The sequence below is a fragment of the Oratosquilla oratoria genome, chromosome 23, assembly GCF_046742065.1.
Source record: "Oratosquilla oratoria isolate Oo_2021 chromosome 23, ASM4674206v1, whole genome shotgun sequence".
In the NCBI taxonomy this organism is placed as follows: Eukaryota; Metazoa; Arthropoda; class Malacostraca; order Stomatopoda; family Squillidae; genus Oratosquilla; species Oratosquilla oratoria.
Window position 1 is genome coordinate 47919066 of NC_134799.1, and position 22347 is coordinate 47941412.

Consider the following 22347-nt stretch of genomic DNA (forward strand, 5'->3'; position numbering starts at 1 on the left):
AATTTGCTTTGAATAATCCGTACCAATTTTTCTACGGGCCAGTTTAAGTGCTCAGCTAGACGTTCAAATTGCCTAAAGAAGTATTCTGGGTCTGACTCATTAAAATTGGGAATAGAGACAACTTGGTTATTTAATAGGTGGGCAGATTTATCATTCCTATCTTTGTCAGCCAATGTTAATTTACCCTGGTATTCCAATTCGAGTTCCCTTTCTCTGTTCTCACGTTCTCTTAATTTCATTATTTCAAACTCCCGGCCTTTCTCTCGTTCCTCTCGTTCTTTCTCACGTTCTTCACTTTCTTGTCTCATTCTCTCTCTCTCTAGTTTAATTTTCTCTAGTTCTAAAGATACAACTGATCTATTTAAGGGAGAGTGGGGGGAGCGCGGGCTTCAGGCTGAAAGGGGGGGTTACTGTTGCTTACATTCGGGTCTTTCAGTTACGTCACAAGCACTCTCCTGGTGAATTAATTTGAATGCGTCTGCATCCAGTTCATCCTTTCGTGATTTAGAAGGGGCATTAATTCGGTGGGTTTGAGCCAACAGTCTCCAGTCATCTTTCTTGGTGATCACACTCTAACTGATCCACTGAAGGATTTTTAACAAAAGTACCTATATTGAAAGCCATCTTAACGGTAAGAAGGGGCTAATTTTGACTTAAGGTGATTGAGTATGTATTTACTCGTAGAATTCCACTCCAGAGAATTAGTGTTAACCAAATCTTGGACTTCACATATGGAAATTGATTAATTCTGTGTCCGGGTGGAGTGAACTTGATGATGGGTCTCTGTGAGTACCCGGTCTATGAACATTTATTCTATATACGGTATGTATACTAAGGTATCAGCGCTCAGAACTACACGCCTGAAACTACGGATAGTCTGCTTTAGAGGTTTCCCGATAGGAAAGAGGAGAGCTCACACATAGACTGTCGCTGTATCAGAATATGGCTAACTAATGGTCTCAATCTTAGAATACATGGCTTACTGTGCAGGTATAGTGAACTTTTGAAGCTGTGGGGGATAGTATGAATCTCCTAAACACAGATATTGAGGGAAAGGTCACTATAACTGGGTCGTAACAATGGTTCGACGTAGAGGCTACAGTAAGTGGGTAGTTTGGAAGGTCACTAGTTAACTCGGGAAGGGTTGGTAGTTGAATGCAGGAAAATTATTTGGGCGAGTTACTGCGAACTTGATAGATAGAGATTCTCCTTTGGAACCGATTGAAAATGTCGGACATATGAATGTCAGCGTCTCACACACTTCGAATAATCGACACCTTAATGTTTTACATCCTATCATCTAACCTAACGTAGTATTGGTATTTTAAACACAAATAGAACATGTATAAATTTACATCCTATCATCTAGCCTAACGTAATATTGGAAACATAAATAAAACACGAATAAATAGTTCAGTGAGAGTGAGTGTACGGGAGTAATGAACAAAATGACAATCGCACGTGTTACTGATAATTGACGTTAAGTGGTTAGCAGATTTCGATATTACCTACGAGTCGCTAATTTATTTCATGTAAATATAAAAGCCCTTGGCAGGCCCACCAAATTGTCATGGGCTTGCTAGGTTTGGCCTGAGTTGACGGAAAGTATGTAATTAATTTCAAGTCTAGGGGTAAGTCGAGTTCCAGTTCGGGAGCAAGCCCGTAACAATTATTAAGTGGAACGTATAGACCAAGGTCTAAATATACAGGTCAGACAGTTTGAATTCTTCTGCGCAGCTTCTGACGTCATTAGGCTGGGTCCATTTTCTCTTTGTGAAACACTGAAGAAAACTGTGAAACGCCAAGGAAGACAGGAACTATAATATTTTATATTATATATATATATATATATATATATATGTATATATATATATATATATATATATATATTATATATTCATATATATAGACAGGAACTATAATATTTTATATATATTTATATATATATTTTATATAATATTTGTCAGAATATAACTAATTGCGTGGAGCGGTGCGAGCGAAGGCAACGTCTTTTCTAAACGACGCACCAGCTTCAACTGACAGCCAAAGGACCCGCCAACCCCACTTTGAACAGCCAGGTGACGTTCACGGGCCCGCTGCGCCAACTCCCTCGAAATTCGGTCGGAAGTGGTTAGACCTTATATTCTTAGATCTTGGTATAGACCAGGTCTAACCGCTTGAGCCGTTCTGCGCAGCTTCTGACGTCATCTGGACGTTTCCGTTTTCTCTTTGTGAAACACCGAAGAAAACTGTGAAACGCTAAGACTGGAATTATTATATTTCCCCCCCCCCCCGTTATCTCTCTCTCTCTAGCTCATTGCTATTATCAGTGTGTATTTACCTAGCTATGTTCGTGGTGTCCCGTCTTCACATCTCATTTTATCTAAACTGTTTTCAAATTCATGTATTGTTTCCACTTTCCGTTGTGTTGTTCTTATCTATATTTTAACCTATGCTTTTACTGATATTTTCGATTTCCCCTGTGTCGTCAGCAGACCTCGTTCATATTTTTCTGCTGTCAGGGGGAGCCCGTTCGTCTCCCTCATTTCCTTCCATTTCCCTCAGTAATCCCTCCCCTTCTCCCCTTTCATCACCTTTCTACATCACGAGCTTTCCCCTTCCCTACTAATACAAAAAGGTACTTCCTCGTAGTTGAAATCCACGAAAACTGCGTTTTTTTCCCGGAGTTCCAATCTTCGCCGTCAATCTGACGATTGTGTGCGTGTGTGTGTGTGTGTGTTATATCTACACCTGTCGCTGCTGGGACTCATAAAAAAAATTGTGATGCATTGGTATGTGTGTGTGGCCAAGAGGGATTTAAGAAATGCAATAATAGTACCAACCCTCACATATGCAATTGAAACATGACATTGGAATAAGAGTCAGAGGTCTAGAGTGCAGGCAGTGGAAATGAGTTAAGTGAGAAGTGTTTGTGGTGCAAGTAGAATGGATAGAATGAGTAATGAAAGTGTGCATGAGCTTTTTCCAATGGGTCTCAAAGGCGAGGGGAAGAAATGTAGTGGTTGAAGACAAGGTCTATATATACGACCTTGGTTGAAGAGGTAGAGATAGACATTAAAGTGGTTTGGCCACATGGAGCAAATGGAAGAGAGTAGGATGACCAAGAGGGTGTATGTGAGATAGAGGGGGGGGAATGATAAAGGGTGACCTCCAGTAAAATGATGGAGGGATAGGGTGCGGGAGTATGTCAGTAAGAGGTGTGAAAGATCATTGAGAGATCTTGAGCAGGCAAGGAGAGTGTGTTTGGATAGAGATGGAAGCTCTTATGCCGTGGTCATCTCATTGTGGGAGCTCCTGGGAGCAGGTGTCAAAAATGATGATAATGATTAGTGTGCGCTTGTACGTAAACATTCTCTCTCTTTCTCTCTCGCACACATACAATGGAATATCAAAACCGAAATAACAGGTAATAACTTTTATTTGACTACAAAGGATTACAAAGGCGGAGCATGCCGACAGGAGACCTTTTGGTCCATATCTAGGTCGGATGCGAAAAAAAAATCATAATAAATTGATGAATAAAAACTATAATAATGTAAATAACAAATAAAATACATAAATAAATGCTATAGTTAATGATAAACAAACAGGTAAAAAGTAAATAATAATGAATTGACATATAGCTAATAATAAATGGAAATCAAAACAGACAAATGATAACAAAACAAAAACAAATAATATGAATTAAACTATAATCATTACAGCATCTTGCTTAGGTGTTTATCTAAACGATTCTTAAAGCTTCGAACTGAACTACATTGCACTACCTTGTTCTGGGTGGCTAAAGAAACTCAGGAGGCACAGTTCAAATTTATAGAATGGGAAAAAATATATTATATGGCACGACACAATGGACAAGCGTGCAGTAGGCGTGAACGTGATTTGTCGACTGACGCCAACGTTCCCGCTAAAAACTACCCACGCATTTGCTAAAAATAATATATACTACAGAAATTTATACAACATTATATTACACTATAAATAGAATATATCCTTACAATACAAGTTAATGAACCGTGCCAACACATCGCTCGGCCCGCGCCCTCGGTGCCCACACCGAGCAACCAAGAAAAACTGACCGAGGCACACAGAATACAAATACAGGCAAGCCACACACAAACCACACGCACAAGTGGCAGACAGAAATGTGGCACACATGGATCTTAAGCACACCCAAAACATTACACAAATACATATACATAATTGAATACAGAACCAATATATACAAACACAAAAAAAAGGACATAGAATTGGGTAAACCACAAGAAATACAAGAAGTTTAAACACAATTACACATACACAATGATAAAGAAATGTACTGGCGCCAGTAAAAAAAAATAATAATCAGGGCAATTGCCGAACGTCCGGGACATGAAACATGAAACAATACAAAATACACAATATACAAAATACACATGAAATAGACAAGAGACATAGGACAATGGGAAGAACAAAACACCATTGGCAGAAAAATAACAGTTGTAAACATAACAAAGATTACATCCCCTACCACAGGTACGCCAAACCCAAATGAGTCTGCACCCAAGAAAATACACAATTTACAATAGTAAGGGCTAGGGGGGTACAAAACTTCACAATCCAATTACATACAAATACACAAAAATACATACAAGAGGCTCACTCGACCATCAAGGTCTAGCACTTCGTGAACGTAGATGATACGAGTGGCCTACAATGGGTGATACAATGGGAACATTGAGTGTTGGGGGAGGTTGGGTGAATACAGGTATGGGCACCTGCGTCTTTTTAAGCCTGTCAGAATGGCAAATCTCACTAAAACCCGTAGATGGGTCAAAAACCCTGAATTTGTTGGGATGGAGCTGTTCTGTTACTAAAAAGGGACCTGTGAATTTACAATTTAGTTTGGACTGGCGGTCCGGCATGCTCCTAAAGACATGATCCCCAACAATGATGTTCACAGGTTTAGCACGACCATGTTGGTGTTTTAACATGTCAGCCTTGGAAATAACAAGTTTGTCCCTAACAGATGCATAAATATCATGCAGCACATGACCCTGAAGTTTACTATAGTCATCCACATTGTAGAGGGGACGAGCAGGACTGTCAAGCATATCATCAGGGAGTCGTTTCTCTGATCCAAAGACAACACAATGGGGCGTTTTTCCCGTGTAAGCGTTTATGGTGCTGTTGATACAAGCACTAACATGGGGAAGGCAATCCTCCCAAGACTCATGAAAATGACTAGCAAGGTGACGTAAGATCTCCAAAATTTTCCTGATCGTCCTCTCTACAAGACCATTGGACGCTGGATAATAGGCAGTAACAAAAGTTTGTTTAATGCCATAACGTGCACAAATGCCTGCCAAAACCTCGTTCTTAAATTCAGTCCCATTATCACTAAGGAGCACCGAAGGAGTGGTGTATGGACACAACACATGGGAAACTAAAGCATGTGCTACAACTGGTGCAGATTTGTTACGTAAGGGAGCTAGGACCACAAAACGACTAAAATGATCCACACATACAAGGACATACACAGAGCCCTGTGTGCTACGAGGCAGTTGCAAAAGGTCTATAGCTACAGTCTGAAAAGGGCGAGAAGGAATAGGGTACTCTAAAATGGGAGCAGTGCTCGTAGAACCTTTGTTCTGGGCACAAGAACTACACCGGGCCACATGAGAGGCAATGTCTAGTCGCATTTTAGGCCAATAATACTTCTTCCGCGCCATAGCCAGAGTTTTGTCACGACCTGGGTGACCAGCCTGAGGGGCATCATGAGCAAGGGACAAAACAATGGGAACTAGAGACTCAGGGATCACTAGCTGCGCCACATCCTACTCAAACACTTCCCCATTGCGAATGAGAGCTTCGTCCTGTAGGGAAAATTGGTACAGAGGTACTGGTAAAGCTGGTAAAGTGGAATCATCACCAGACTCCAAAGCATAAATGACAGCAGACCAAACAGGGTCTTCACGCTGAGCTTTTACCAGATCCTGCAGGGAAAAGTTATGAATCACGGTAACAGCAGCAACAGGGATATTCCGTGAAAGTGCATCAGCAACATGATTAGCTCGCCGGGCAAATGCTTTAGGGTTGGATTGAATTCCTCAATCGTGAGGAACCATCTGGCTAGGCGACCTGACAGATTCTTTCCTTGAAAAAGCTGAGTGACAGCAGTGGTCCGTGTAGACTGCAATAGGATATCCAAAAATGATATCACGGAAGTGCTTTAAAGCCCACACCACTGCCAGGGCCTCTAAATGAGTAATAGAGTAATGGGACTCAGGCTTGTTAAGAATGCGACTAGCATATGCAATAACATGAGGTCTACATCCATCTACTAGTTGCATGAGTACAGCTCCAATACCTGTACCAGAAGCACCTGTACAAATAGTAAAGGGGATACTATAATCAGGGAAAGCCAATACAGGTGCTTCAGTAAGAGCAAGCTTCAAAGAATCAAAACTTGTCTGATGGACATCACGCCACTGGAAGGAAGAGTCCTTCTTGAGAAGGCGAGTGAGAGGGGGAGCAATTGAAGCAAAGTCTTTAATAAATGCACGATAGTATCCTGCAAGTCCAAGGAAGGAACGTACATTTTCAACCGACTTCGGTATAGGGAAGTCTCTGACTGCCTTGATCTTTTCACCTGTGGTATGGATACCATGCTTGTCTACAACATGACCTAGAAACTGGATACTAGCATTGAAAAAGGAACACTTGGGTAAGTTGAGTTTCAACCCAGCTTCTGCAAACCGTTGCAAGACCATGGACAACTTAGAAAAGTGGCTCTCCACATCTTTGGAAACTAGAATCAAATCATCCAAGTAAACAAAAAGTCCATTCCCAATTAAGCCATGAAATATAGAGTTAACTAAACGCTGGCAAGTCAAAGGAGCATTCCGCAAACCCATGGGGCAACGAAGCCATTCATAGTGCCCATTGGGAGTCGAGAAGGCCGTGATCTTACGAGACTTCTCCTCCAGGGGTATCTGCCAAAAACCTGCTTTTAAATCTAAAGTGGTGAACACTGTATTACCAGTGCCAATGGACTGAAGAAGCTCGCTTAAGATAGGCAGAGGATAATGATCAGGAAGAGTGACCTCATTGACTTTCCTATAATCAACCACAGGACGAAAAGATCCATCCTTCTTAGGCACCAGGAGAAGAGGCGAGCTCTACTCTGAGTGGGACTCCTGTACAACACCTTCACTCAACAAATCGTCAACCAAGGACTGGGCTATAAGCCGACGAGAGTGAGGCAACCTGTAAGAGGGGACGTAAACAGGACGAGTGCCTGGCTGAAGGTCAATTCTATGAACCACACGATCCGTAACCCCTAACGGATCACCTGGTAAAGCCAAAGCCTGACGGTGGGTAACTAGCAGGTCAAGGAGACGAGGCGTCTCTTTAGGAAAATCAGTTTCGCCTACAAATGTGGCAAGTTCAGAACCTACGCGGGCAGGGTCACGCGTTGGAGGAGACTGTAGAACAGAAGCTGCTATAATAGGCGAATCTTGGAAAGCAGCAACGTGTACCACCTCAAAGGAGCCTAAGTGACTGCCAGGAGAGAGAGATAGGAGCACCCGTGACATTGGTTACCATCGCCGTGGTAACGTGATCCTCGCGAATAGTGGAGAGAGTTCCTTCTAGGGCAAGCCGACGAATACGAATAGAGACAGGCAAAGAGAGAACGTCAGACCCAATTGGGGCACCTGAGACGCGCACTGGTTCAATAAGATGCTCTCCTACAACAACAGCAGCACAATGAGCAACAGGGGCAGAGCGCTGAGAAATTGGGACAGGCACATGTGCGGAATGATCAAGCACAGAAGAATCACAAACAGAAACTGGCCTATCCGAAGCAGAGATATCAAATTTGCAGAAAGTCACTACACGGCGACTAGGAGAAATATCTATGCTATGAGCTGTAAGAGCATCAATACCCAGGAGGCAATCACACTTAAGGGCAATGCCAGAGACAACAGCAAAAGTGACATTGAATAATGTAGCATGCGAGGAAAAATGTAAAGGACGACAAACTGATCCTAGAACAAGCAAGGGAGAGCCTTGCACAGAATGCAAATTATTACAAAAGGGAGATAAAGGGAGATTATACAATTCTCGCAAGGCAAAATAAGCCTTTCTACTTAACAGACTACATTCTGCACCAGTATCTACAGTGACTGACAGAGGCGTATCCCTAGTAAAACATTGAAAGGTAAGTAATTGAGTAGATTCAACAGCCACAAAGGGAATTATTTGAGACCGAACATTGCTGGTCAACTCTTGGGGTTGGGAAACATGCGCTGGGGAAAATGGGATTGACGATGCTGGTGAGAAGTCTCATCCCTAAGTTTCAAAACCTTGAAACATTGATCAGTCGAATGTTTACACTGACCATGGATATGGCAATAACTGAGTGTACTTGGAGGTTCTACTCTGGAAAGGTCATGCGATTGATTAGAAGAAACAGTAGGTACACTCCTATGAACAGGGGGCAGTTTTGACTTGTTTACCTGGCGCCTACGGCGGAAACAAAAATCGCTCGAATGACCAGACCTGTTACAAAAAGTACACAACATGGGAGGGGGTGTAACTGTAGATTGAGGGGAACTAGGAGTAGAAACTGTAGGCTGAGAGAGTTGAGGAGAACAAGGGACATGACCCTGTTGATGAGCATTGCTAATACACAAAGAACTAGATGGGACTTCTCCCAGTTTACGAGAAAGTTGTGATGCAAAAGACAATAGAGTTTCATCAGGCTTATACTTGAGAGAAGATGCTGCTCGTCTCTCAGAAGGCAACAAAAAAAGGATGTACAAGAGAAACTGAATAATAAGACGAAATCTATCTACAGAAATGTTACCTTTCTCTACCCAGTCCGACTGGGACAATGACTCGAAAGCCTCAACAGCAAGGATACTGGCCTGAGCTTGCGCACGGCGATAATCGAGGGTACCCAGTCGGGATACGAGAGTATCAGCTAGTTTGAAGCACCAATGGAACGCACCACCACCAAGAGTATCTGCGAACAGTTGAAGGAAGTTAGACCTAAAGGTGTCATAATCATAGTTCAGAAGTTTAGGATCTAAACACGAAGCCGAGAGGAGTTCGGCAGCAAACGAATGTGGCACAATCTGGGACCTCACAAAGGATATCTTCTCAGGCCCCGTCGAAACGTTTGACTGTACAATAGCATCTTCATATTGTCTTATGAACTCAGCCGCCCTATAATGAGGGTCTATCCCTGAAAAAGGCACCACAGTTGGGTTTTGATGCAGTAATGTTACCCTATTACCCATTGGTTCAGATGAGCTTACCGGACTGAGAAACGAAGGCCTCGATTTAGACATGGTGGGAGATAACTTTGTCCCACTTCTTAAAATCATATGAAAATACTAACACCAAACAAATACAACACTCTAACGTAATCATGAAATAATGTAACAAAAATAATATAGTGAATCACACGGACAATGACATAATTTACAGAAACACAAGTATTGACACTACCAATGCCATACATAGACCACTAGGAAGAAAACTATATTACGACCGTAATGAAACACACACGTCGCAGGCGACGAAGGTCGTCCGGGGTAACATTAAGGGATGCGAACGTCACCACAAAAATTAATATAATTCATACAAACATAAATTGTGTAATGCATACAAACATAAGCATTGGAAAACCGAACCAATGCAATACATAAATCAATAATGTAATAATACGTAAGTACATATACGTAAATAAACACACGTCGCCAAGCGACGACAGTTCAACATTCAAAATAAAGCATACAATACAAACATAAGCATTGGAAAACAGAACCAATGCTATACATAAATCAATAATGTAATAATACGTAAGTACATATAAGTGAATAAACACGCGTCGCCAAGCGACGACAGTTCAACATTCAAAGTAAAGCCACGCCAATGACGTCACGGTTTCGAGCAGGGAAGCGTCACTTAACCGGTCTTCACATATTTAACTTTGGCTTCTCCTGGAGCAAATAAACTGTCTAATTCACCATCCAGGCGCAATTTCCGCTGAGGGTACCCAATGAGCAATAATCAGGACAGGTGACGATGATGTCCAAATATAGCAGGGAAGAAAAAAATCACTTGCCGGCATACGGCCTGCGCCGAAATACAACCAAAGACACAGTGTCCAGAGCACTATAATGTCTATAAATATGTAAGGTCACTGAAAATACCTGAGCTGTATCGAAAAAAATGGGGAGAAAACACAATACGAGCCACCAACCGATACGCACACTAGCCGGCAATTCAAAGTCACTGATTGTACTAGTCTTTGTAATAAATTGAGTCACTAGAAAAGTTTACGCTGCCACCAAATGTTCTGGGTGGCTAAAGAAACTCAGGAGGCACAGTTCAAATTTATAGAATGGGAAGAACTATATTATATGGCACGACACAATGGCCAAGCATGCAGTAGGCGTGAACGTGATTCGTCGACTGACGCCAACGTTCCCGCTAAAAACTACCCACGCCAAGCCTTCCGGCATTTGCTAAAAATAATAAATACTACAGAAATTTATACAACATTATATCACATTATAAATAGAATATAACCTTACAATACAAGTTAATGAACATAAACACACCGTGCCAACACAACCTGTGCAGGAAGTTTATTCCATTCATTAACTACATGGTTGGCGAAGTTATTTCTACCTACTTCCAAATTGAATCTATTTCAGGATAGTTTGAGACCATTGTTTCTTGTCTGATTCTCATTCAATGTGAAAAAATTTTCACTTTTGATGTTGTCAATTCCCTTTAGAATTTTGAAGACCTGTATCAAGTCACCTCTGAATGTACGCTTTTTAGGGAAAACAGATTTATATGTTTTAGTTGATTTTCGTATGATTTTTTTTTTTTTTTACATATATATTTGGAATCAGTTTTGTGGCTCGCCGTTGTACTTTTTCCAGTCTGTCAATGTCTTTAATGAGATTCGGTGACCATACGGAAACAGCATATTCCAAATGTGGACGAACTAACGATTTATATAGCTTGTTCATGAGTGATAGACTTTTGAAATCAAAAGATCGCGCAATCAGTCCTAGAATCTTATTTGCTTTCTCAGTGGATGAAATACACTGCTTGGATGATTTGAGATCGTTACTGATAATTACGCCAAGATCTTTTTCACTATCCACTTTTGTTAACGAATTTCCAAATAACTTGTAATCGTACTTACTGTTATTTTTACCTATGTGCATTACCTTGCATTTACTTGTGCTAAATTTCATTAGCCGCTTTTCAGACCATTGCTGTAATTTATCTAAATCTTCTTGAATATCTAATTGATTTAAGTGATCATTTGCCATTCCGCACAGTTTTGTATCATCAGCATATTTGGAAACAGTAGATTTTAGTCCATGGTCTATATCATTCATATATACTATGAATAGAAGTGGCCCAAGAACGGAGCCCTGAGGAACTCCACTTGTAACATTTTTCCATCTAGAAGTTTTGCCATTTAAAACAACTCTCTGTTCTCGATCATTCCACCAATTTCTAGTCCTACATTCATGTTTTGTCCATTTGTTTGGGTTAACGCACAAACTATCATATGCATCCTGTTTCACTTTCTCTAAAACACTAGTTTAGAATATTTCCTTTTTTCACTCTTGTGAAGCCTTAGATTTCTATTTAGGTTACGCATTCTAAAAAACATGCGTGTCCTTACAAAAAAAAAAAAAAATAACCTCTTGAGGCAATGTCACATATGTACAGATTTGCGCTGTTAATTTCTCTGTGGAGTTTGTTCCTGGTGTTAGTGATTTCTGGCCATGGTAACATAAGAACATGTGTTCCATTTTCTCAAGATCACACAAAAAACTCTCACTTGGTGTCATTAAACCACTAGACTTCCAACTAGCTATAGTATTCCATGAATTATTGTGTGATGTTACATGTGATCCAAGAAATTCATATTGTGGAAATTTGAAAGCAATGTATCCACCAAAATAGCGCAATCCTTCTTTTTTTCATTTCACTTCCCAAATTAAAAAATGGAATGCTATCATCAGGAAAATCTAGATTTTTTCCCTCAGAAATGTATGGATCATCAATATCATCAATATGTAAGTTAGTTAATATCATTGCTGATAAGCTTAATTCATTTTGCAATGAATCAGTCACACTATTCTCCTGATTAGAATTGCTCATCATGTCTTTGGTGAATGAATCACTCATCATGGGAACATTATTTTCAGTTGTTACTTTGTACTTGCTCCCCATCAATTTGCTATCTTTGCCAAGAAGATGGGCTCTTATTCTATATTTAAAAGCAAGAGGTGATGGATGATCATATGTAGAACCCATTTGCCTGATGTACCCAAAGAAATGTTCTAGCCCATCTTGGTTTAGCCTGTATGTCAGTATGTATATAAGACCATACTTTTCTTTGACCATTTCATATAAGTTCTGCAAAGACTGAGATGAGACAACTAGACCTCTCTGAAATTGATAAAGGTGATTTCTTCCAGTGATTTTGATATTCTTTGCAATGGTGATCATTTCCTCCAGTACACTGTCTTGATGAGCAAGTTGAATACCATAAGCATTCCTAGAGGGCTTCCTATAATAAAGAACTCTAGAGTTCATGGCGTCAAACCATGCATCTACAATTGAAATAAATTTGCTTGTCTCTTTCCAGTCTTTACTTTTCAGAACCCCTTTACCTCCGAAATACTGTATGGTCTTTGCTGTTGTCTCAGATAAAAGTTGTGTTGCAAGCTTGACGCTCATTCTTTTTATACCCTGTACAGTGATGTGCCTTTCAGATAATTTATGAGCTGGTTTCAAATCACTGATACTTTTAAATATTATTTCCTTGACACAATCACTGGTAACACAGCTTCCATTTGCCAATGTGAAACCAGAATCTAAAAAATTGTTTCTTATTAATTTGACAAGATGAGGTGCATCAGCAAAGACATGGACATTCCGATTAGGAGCAGGTGGATTACAAAAAGAGGAGTTGTCCATACAAATACCTAAATCCTTCCATAACCTTATGTTTGTTGGACTAAGGTCACTGACCATTGCTAAAACAATGAAACCAGCCGCTTCTATATTCTGCATATCATACAAAATTTCTTTGGTTAGACAGCAATCAAAATCATAATAGACAAGCTGCTTCCATTGTTTCACAAGGCCGCGAATCATGACACACATGGCTCTATTCTTAGGATCTATTAATGTATCTGTTTTCTTGTCAAATACACCACTCATATGCAACACTACACTCATCAAAGGACAAAACACATAGTCTGTCCTCTTCACGCATGTCCTTAGCCTCATGTTCTAGCAAATGAAACACAGCCTTCAAAATCCCAGATTCTGTGTTAAATTTTGATGCCCATCTATTTAGTGTTGTTACAGATGGTAAAGGCAAGTGTCACACTTCATTGAGATACCCATAGGCTTTTGGGCTTAAATTTGTTAATGCAATGCACTTACTTATATCATCATCACTCCAACGTCTAATACAAGTTCCATTTAACATATGCTCTACTTGAGATGGGGGAAAAAACTTATTTAGGTTATATTTAACCTTAGTATAAACATTTGTCACTTCTCCTCTGAGCACAATTCTTTCCTTACTCCATTCTTCCTTTTCGTTTAGCAATGCATCCCTCTGTTTCTTCACAGCCTCTAACTCTTGTTGCACAGCAATGACGTCACATAACTTTCCCAAGAGATCCTTGCCCTGAGATGACACTGGCTGGGCAGCAGCTGCGTTGTTGGGGTTGCCTGCAAATTAACAATCATTAGGGACTATATAGTCTCTCTCTCTCTCTCTCTCTCTCTCTCTCTCATCTAGCTAGCTATGTCTACATTTCATAGTATTTGTATTGTGACACGTATTTCATCTCTATTAGTAATCATATTTTATATCATAATTACTAACATGATATCATATTGTATATAATAAATACTAACATATAATGTATATCATAAATACTAACATGATGAGTTTACCAAATAATACAAGACATACCTTGAATTGGCATTGCTTGCAATGACTGCCTTGCTTCAGTTTCAAGGAGAAGTTTCAGCCTGCTAGGTTCGTTCTCCTTGTTGTGGGACACAGCATTTGCATTGTCAGGATCATCTGTAAAATATATATATATATTGTTAACCCTCTATCTGCCATGGTCATTCTTACTTAACCTTCCTGGCTCTCTCCACCTCTCTCTCTCTCTCTCTCTCTCTCTCTCTCTCTCTCTCTCTCTCTCTCTCTCTCTCTCTCTCTCTCTCTCTCTCTCTCTCTCTCTCTCTCTCTGTCTCTCTCTCTCTCTCTCTGTCTGTCTCTCTCTCTCTCTCTCTCTCTCTCTGTCTGTCTCTCTCTCTCTCTCTCTCTCTCTCTCTCTGTCTGTCTGTCTCTCTCTCTCTCTCTCTCTCTCTCTCTCTCTCTCTCTCTCTCTCTCTCTCTCTCTCTCTCTCTCTCTCTCTCTCTCTGTATTAGTAATCATATTGTATATCATAATTACTAACATGATATCATATTGTATATGATAAATACTAACATATAATGAATATCATAAATACTAACATGATGAGTTTACCAAATAACACAAGACATACCTTGAATTGGCATTGCTTGTGATGACTGCCTTGCTTCAGTTTCAGGGAGAAGTTCCAGCCTGCTAGGTTTGTTCTCCTTGTTGTGGGACACAGCAGTTGCATTGTCAGGATCATCTGTAAAATATATATATATATTGTTAACCCTCTATCTGCCACGGTCATTCTTACTTAACTTTCCTGGCTCTGTAGATACGGTTATATATATATATATATATATATATATATATATATATATTATATATATATATATATATATATATATATATATATATATATATATACAACCATTATCCATACACTAGGTAGTGGTAATTATTATCTTCTTACCTTCGAGTTATGGTATCCTTCGTGTTGGAAGAGCATCATACTTCAAGACTTTGAGACACTTAAGCACTGGTAGATCGAGAAGCTCGTACTTGAGTTGCCTTTTATAATCAGGGGATCCAAAATGAAGACAGCAGGGTCGTGCATTTTGAACATTAATAGTGTTCTTGTTTTCACACAGCTCAATCCATCTTTCACACACCTTATTTTCAGGGAAACGATGAAAATGAACATTTGGCTTATTTCCTCTTTGGTTTGAGCCACAACCCTTAATGGCACAATAAGCCATATTGTCAAGATCTATATATACCGGTATATATAGATTTAAATTGCCAGAATATAACTAATTGCGTGGAGCGGTGCGAGCGGAGACGGCAACCTATCGAACGAACGAACCAGCTACAACTAACAGCGATGGGACGCGCGAACCCCACTTTGAGCAGCCAGTAGACGTCACGGGTCCGCTGCGCCAACACCCTCGAAATTCGGACGGAAGTGGTTAGACCTGGTATATATAGATCTTGGTATAGACTATATAGATAGATTAAGGTACGTTCCGATGAAAAGCTCTATATGAGACTGAATGTAAGCAAGGTTATATGAAAGATTGGTTAATATAGAAGTCTGCACGAAACTTAAATGATCTATTTTTATGACAAAATGAAAATAAATATTTCCTGTTTTTACATTCAAATACATACAACTCACAGTTCACTGAGAGACCTAACAAATATACAGTCCTATCTAAACACATACAACAACTAAAGAAACAAAAATAATGTCCAAGACAATGGTTTACACTAATACTTGCACAAATACGTGATGTACCGATCTGCAGCGGTGAAGGGGTGTGTTGGCATGGTGTATATATATATATATTGTATTATTTTATTATTTATTGTAACCATATTTACATTATGTATAATAAAATGTATTTTGTTTGTATAAAATATGGCAGATGCGATGCACGTCTTCGCGCGCAAAAATATGTAGCTAAGCGCGTCAGTGTCGAAGACGTCCTTGTTGAGGGTGCACGCATTTGTTGATTGTGTCATTTTGTGTGTATCCAAATATAAAATTTAACCCTTTTCTGTGCGCACTCATTAGCCACCCCGATACATTAAATGGTGGCAGCTCAAAAACAATCACTGTGCACGCCTCCACAGACTAAAATTAAAGTGCTGAGCGTCCGTTGTGTTCTTTTTCTCTCTCCCATTTTCCTTTCCACAGGCTACAGGATTTGTTAATAGTGAGACGTACTAGTGTTTTCTCATTGTGGACCAGTGACTTTTTTTTTATTTATTGACGTACACATAGCACCAAATACCAGCAACAGACATTGTTCAGGACCCTTGGGTACATGCCGCTATGTGATTTAATTTGGACAACGTTTTCCCCGAGAATCTTCGTGGCCGGCCTTCTTTGGGACTGATATCGCTGGCTGCTTTAGTGGGACGGTCCGAGGATGAAGCCGGATTCGTGGTTGCAGTCTCAAAATTTTCGGTCGAGGGCTCCCCGGCCTTGTGTATTGCAAGCGTACGCTCTGCGCCACAGACATTGGCTACCTTGTCACTTAACAGTTTTGTATAATTTTTGCCTTCGGCATACTTGTATTGTCATTTTTTTTTAGATTTTGTGAATATATTGTGAATATATTAAAAAAAATCACCTATCCGGTCGTGCCTTGGGCGGCCATTTGTATGACGTCACTCTTTGTTTACCTTTGGAAATGTAACCCCCTTAGTCTTGGGTACATTTACGTATCAGTGCATTATACAATTTTTTTTTTTTTTTACGTAGTTTTGCTAATTACGGTCTTCCTATAATTTTTCTTCATTGTTGATATATGTATTGCATTGTTTCTGTGTTTCAATGCTTCTGTTTTTGTGAATTATATCATTTTCTTACGTTCGTGTCCCATGTCCATGTGATTTCTCTATATTATTTTTTTTTTACATTATTTGATGCTTTGTGCTAGTGTGTTGTAATTGCATTAATTCTTGCTTGGTGTCAGTGTTTTCGTATGCTCTTACGAAGTGGGTTAAGGTTGTCATCTCCTATCATGTCTAAATCAAAGAGGCCTTCGTTCATCAGTTCACAAAACTCAACTGAGACAATGGCGCATACATTGACACTGTTGCATCAAAACCCGTCGGTGGTGCCATTTTCTGGTCAGGAACTTCATTATAGGGCGGCTGATTTTATCCGCCAATGTGAGGACGCCATTGTCCATTCAACTGTTTCGACGGGGCCTGAAAAGATCTCCTTTGTGAGGTCCCAGATTGTGCCAAATTCTCTAGCATCGGAGTTACTTTCAGCGTCGTGTTTAGATCCCAAATCTCTGGACTATAATTATGACACCTTTAGGTCTAACTTCCTTAAACTTTTTTCAGATACCCCTGGTGGTGGTTCGTTCCATTGGTGCTTCAAACTGGCTGATACTCTCCTATCGCGACTGGTCACTCTTGATTACAGACGGGCGCAAGCTCAGGCCAGTATCCTTGCTATTGACGCTTTAGAGTCACTTTCACATTCCGATTGGGTAGATAATGGCAATATCACTTTAGATAGATTTCGTCTTATCATTGAATTTCTCTTCTATATCCTTTTTTTTTTTTTTTTTTCTTTTGTTGCCTTCTGAGAGAAGAACAGCATCTTCTCTCATGTATAAGCCTGATGAGACTCTATTGTCTTTTGCGTCACAGTTTTCCCGTAAACTAGGGGAAGTACCGTCTAGTTCCTTGTGTATTAGCAATGCTCATCAACATGGTCATGTCCCTTATTCTCCTCAGTCCTCTCAGTCTACAGTTCCCACTCATAGTTCCCCTCAATCTACAGTTACCCCTCCCCTCCCCTGTTATATACCTTTTGTAACAGGTCTGGTCATACGAGCGACTTTTGTTACCGCCCTGTTCGCAGGAGTGTACCTACTGTTTCTTCTAATCTGTCGCATGACCTTTCCAGAGTAGAACCTCCAGGTAGACTCAGTTATTGCCATATCCATGGTCATTGTAAACACTCGACTGATCAATGTTTCAAGGTTTTGAAACTTAGGGATGAGACTTCTCATCAGCCTCGTCAATCCCATTTTCCCCAGCGCGTGTTTCACAACCCAAAGAGTTGACCAGCAATGTTCGGTCTCAAATAATTCCCTTTGTGGCTGTTGAGTCTTCTCATTTACTTACCTTTCTATTTCTTACTAGGGATACGCCTCTTTCTATCACCGTAGATACTGGTGCAGAATGTAGTCTGTTAAGTAAAAAAGCTTTCTTTGCTCTACGGGAATTGTATAATCTCCCTTTATCTCCCTTTTGTAATAATTTGCATTCTGTGCAAGGCTCTCCCTTGTTTGTTCTTGGATCTGTTTGTCTTGCCTTACAGTTTCCCTCGCATGCTACAGTTTTCCATGTCACTTTTGCTGTTGTCTCTCGCATTGCCCTTAAGTGTGATTGTCTCTTGGGTATTGATGCTCTTACAGCTCATAGCATAGATATTTCTCCTAGTCGCCGTGTAGTGACTTTCTGCAATTTTGATTTCTCTGCTTCGGATAGGCCAGTTTCTGTTTGTGATTCTCCTGTGCTTGATCAGTCCGCACATGTGCCTGTCCCAACTTCTAAGCGCTCTACCCCTGTTGCTCATTGTGCTGCTGTTGTTGTAGGAGAGCATCTTATTGAACCTTCAAGTTCTGTTCGAGTTCCGGTGCGCGTCTCAGGTGCCCCGATAGGGTCTGACGTTCTCTCTTTGCCTGACTCTATTCGTATTCGTCGGCTTGCCCTAGAAGGAACTCTCTCCACTATTCGCGAGGATCATGTTACCACAGTGATGGTAACCAATGTCACGGGTGCTCCTATCTCTCTCTCTCCTGGCAGTCACTTAGGCTCCTTTGAGGTGGTACACGTTGCTGCTTTCCAGGATTCGCCTATTATAGCAGCTTCTGTTCTACAGTCTCCTCCAACACGTGACCCTGCTCACTTAGCTTCTGAGCTTGCCACATTTGTAGGCGAGATTGATTTTCCTGAAGAGACGCCTCGTCTCCTTGACCTGCTAGTTACCCACCGTCAGGCTTTGGCTTTACCAGGTGATCCGTTAGGGGTTACGGACCGTGTGGTTCATAGAATTGATCTTCAGCCAGGCACTCGTCCTGTTTACGTCCCCTCTTACAGGCTACCTCACTCTCGTCGGCTTATAGCCCAGTCCTTGGTTGACGATTTATTGAATGAAGGTGTTGTATAGGAGTCCCACTCAGAGTAGAACTCGCCTCTTCTCCTGGTGCCTAAGAAAGATGGATCTTTTCGTCCTGTTATTGATTACAGGAAAGTCAATGAAGTCACTCTTCCAGATCATTATCCTCTGCCTATCTTAAGCGAGCTTCTTCAGTCCATTGGCACTGGTAATACGGTGTTCACCACCTTAGATTTAAAAGCAGGTTTTTGGCAGATACCCCTGGAGGAGAAGTCTCGTAAGATCACGGCCTCCTCGACTCCCAATGGGCACTATGAATGGCTTCGTTGCCCCATGGGTTTGCGGAATGCTCCTTTGACTTGCCAGCGTTTAGTTAACTCTATTTTTCATGGCTTAATTGGGAATGGACTTTTTATTTACCTGGATGATTTGATTCTAGTTTCCAAAGATGTGGAAAGCCACTTTTCTAAGTTGTCCATGGTCTTGCAACGTTTTGCTGAAGCTGGGTTGAAACTCAACTTACCCAAGTGTTCCTTTTTCAAGTCTAGTATCCAGTTCCTAGGTCATGTTGTAGACAAGCATGGTATCCATACCACAGGTGAAAAGATCAAGGCAGTCAAGGACTTCCCTATACCGAAGTCAGTTGAAAATGTACGTTCCTTCCTTGGACTTGCAGGATACTATCGTGCATTCATTAAAGACTTTGCTTCAATTGCTTCCCCTCTCACTCGCCTTCTCAAGAAGGACTCTTCCTTCCAGTGGCGTGATGTCCATCAGACAAGTTTTGATTCCTTGGAGCTTGCTCTTACTGAAGCACCTGTATTGGCTCTACCTGATTATAGTATTCCCTTTACTATTTGTAAAGATGCTTCTGGTACAGGTATTGGAGCTGTACTCATGCAACAAGTAGATGGATGTAGACCTCATGTTATTGCATATGCTAGTCGCATTCTTAATAAGCCTGAGTCCCGTTACTCTGTTACTCATTTGGATATCCTATTACAGTCTACACGGACCACACTGCTGTCACTCAGCTGTTTAAGGGCAAGAATTTGTCAGGCCGCCTAGCCAGATGGTTCCTCACGATCGAGGAATTCAATCCAACCCTAAAGCATAACCCCGTGTGTGCGAACCACGTTGCTGATGCACTTTCACGGAATATCCCTGTTGCTGCTGTTACCGTGATTCATAACTTTTCCCTGCAGGATCTGGTAAAAGCTCAGCGTGAAGACCCTGTTTGGTCTGCTGTCATTTATGCTTTGGAGTCTGGTGATGATTCCACTTTACCAGCTTTACCAGTACCTCTGTACCAATTTTCCCTGCAGGACAAGGTTCTCATTCGTAATGTGGAAGTGTTTGAGCAAGATGTGGCACAGCTAGTGATCCCTGAGTCTCTAGTTCCCGTTGTTTTGTCCCTTGCTCATGATGCCCCTCAGGCTGGTCACCCAGGTCGTGACAAAACTCTGGCTATGGCGCGGAAGAAGTATTATTGGCCTAAAATGCGACTAGACATTGCCTCTCATGTAGACCGGTGTAGTTCTTGTGCCCAGAACAAAGGTTCTACGAGCACTGCTCCCATTTTAGAGTACCCTGCTCCTTCTCGCCCTTTTCAGACTGTAGCTATAGACCTTTTGCAACTGCCTCGTAGCACGCAGGGCTCTGTTTATTTCCTTGTGTGCGTGGATCACTTTAGTCGTTTTGTGGTCTTAGCTCCCTTACGTAACAAATCTGCACCAGTTGTAGCACATGCTTTAGTTTCCCATGTGTTGTGTCCATACACCACTCCTTCGGTGCTCCTTAGTGATAATGGGGCTGAATTTAAGAACGAGGTTTTGGCAGGTATTTGTGAACGTTATGGTAACAAACAAACATTCGTGATTCCTTATCATCCAGCGTCCAATGGTCGTGTGGAGAGGACGAACAGGGAAATTTTAGAGATCCTCCGTCACCTTGCTAGTCATTTTCATGAGTCTTGGGAAGGATTGGCTTCCCCATGTTAGTGCTTGTATCAATAGCACCATTAATGTTTCCACGGGCAAAACGCCTCGTTATGTTATCTTTGGAGTTGAGCAACTGCTCCCATATGATGTGCTTGACAGCCCTGCTCGTCCCCTCTACAATGTAGATGACTATAGTAAACTACAGAGTCATGTGCTGCGTGCCATTTATACTTCTGTTAGGGATAAACTGGATGTTTCAAAGGCCGATATGTTGAAACAACAACATGCTCGTGCAACAACTGTGACCATCAGTGTTGGTGATCATGTTTTCAAAAGCATACCTGATCGCCAGTCAAAATTAAATTGTAAATTTGAGGCCCCCTTTTGGTGACTGAACGCCTACAGCCTAACAAGTTCAGGATTTTTGACCCCTCTACAGGCCTTAGCGAGATTTCTCACGGTGATAGGCTCAAGAAGACTCAAGTGCCTATCCCTACCTTTACCCGGCCTCCTCCTGGGCCCACAGCAAGAACTATGCCTTGTTTATCAACCCCTCATTGTTATGACCTTAGGTCAAGGGGTCCTGTAACTACCTGAACTTTCATTGTGTAGTGTTATGTATTCTTGTGATGTTTCCCATTTATGTATTCTTGTGATGTTTCCCATTTGTGTATTCTTGTGTTGTATTTTGTCGTGTTTCCCATTTGTGTATTCTTGTATTGTATTTTGTCGTGTTTCCCATTTATGTATTCTTGTATTGTATTTTGCGTGTTTCCCATTTGTGTATTCTTGTATTGTATTTTGTCGTGTTTCCCATTTGTGTATTCTTGTATTGTATTTTGTCGTGTTTCCCATTTGTGTATTCTTGTATTGTATTTTGTCGTGTTTAGATATTAAGTATCATGTCCCGGACGTCCGGCAATTGCTGTATTTGTATTTTTTTAACTGGCGCCAGTCTTATGTTCCTTTTAGTGTTGTATGTATTGTTTTTATGTCCTCATATATGTATGTGTTTATTTAATGTATTTGGGTGTGTTATAATATACTTTTGTCCCACACTTCTGTCTGCCACTCTTGTGTATGTGGTATGTGTGTGGCTTGTCTTTGTGTCATTTAGATTATCTTTGCCTCGGTCAGTTTTTTCTTGTTTGCTCGGTGAGGGCACCGAGTGGCGCGGGCCGAGCGATGTGTTGGCATGGTGTATATATACATATTGCATTATTTTATTATTTATTGTAACCATATTTACATTATGTATAATAAAATG

At 40.9% G+C, this 22347-nt stretch overlaps 1 protein-coding gene across 1 annotated transcript; it reads right to left on the reverse strand.

Moving 5' to 3' along the window:
- Window positions 1-13444: 13444 nt before the first annotated feature.
- LOC143037802 (uncharacterized) lies at window positions 13445-15105 on the reverse strand. The gene is made up of 4 exons (XM_076206357.1): window positions 15051-15105; window positions 14635-14748; window positions 14048-14161; window positions 13445-13800 (listed from the first exon to the last, which is right to left on the reverse strand). Exons 1-4 carry the CDS (start codon window positions 15103-15105, stop codon window positions 13445-13447), a joined length of 639 nt encoding a protein of 212 aa, XP_076062472.1.
- Between the last annotated feature and the right edge of the window lie 7242 nt (window positions 15106-22347).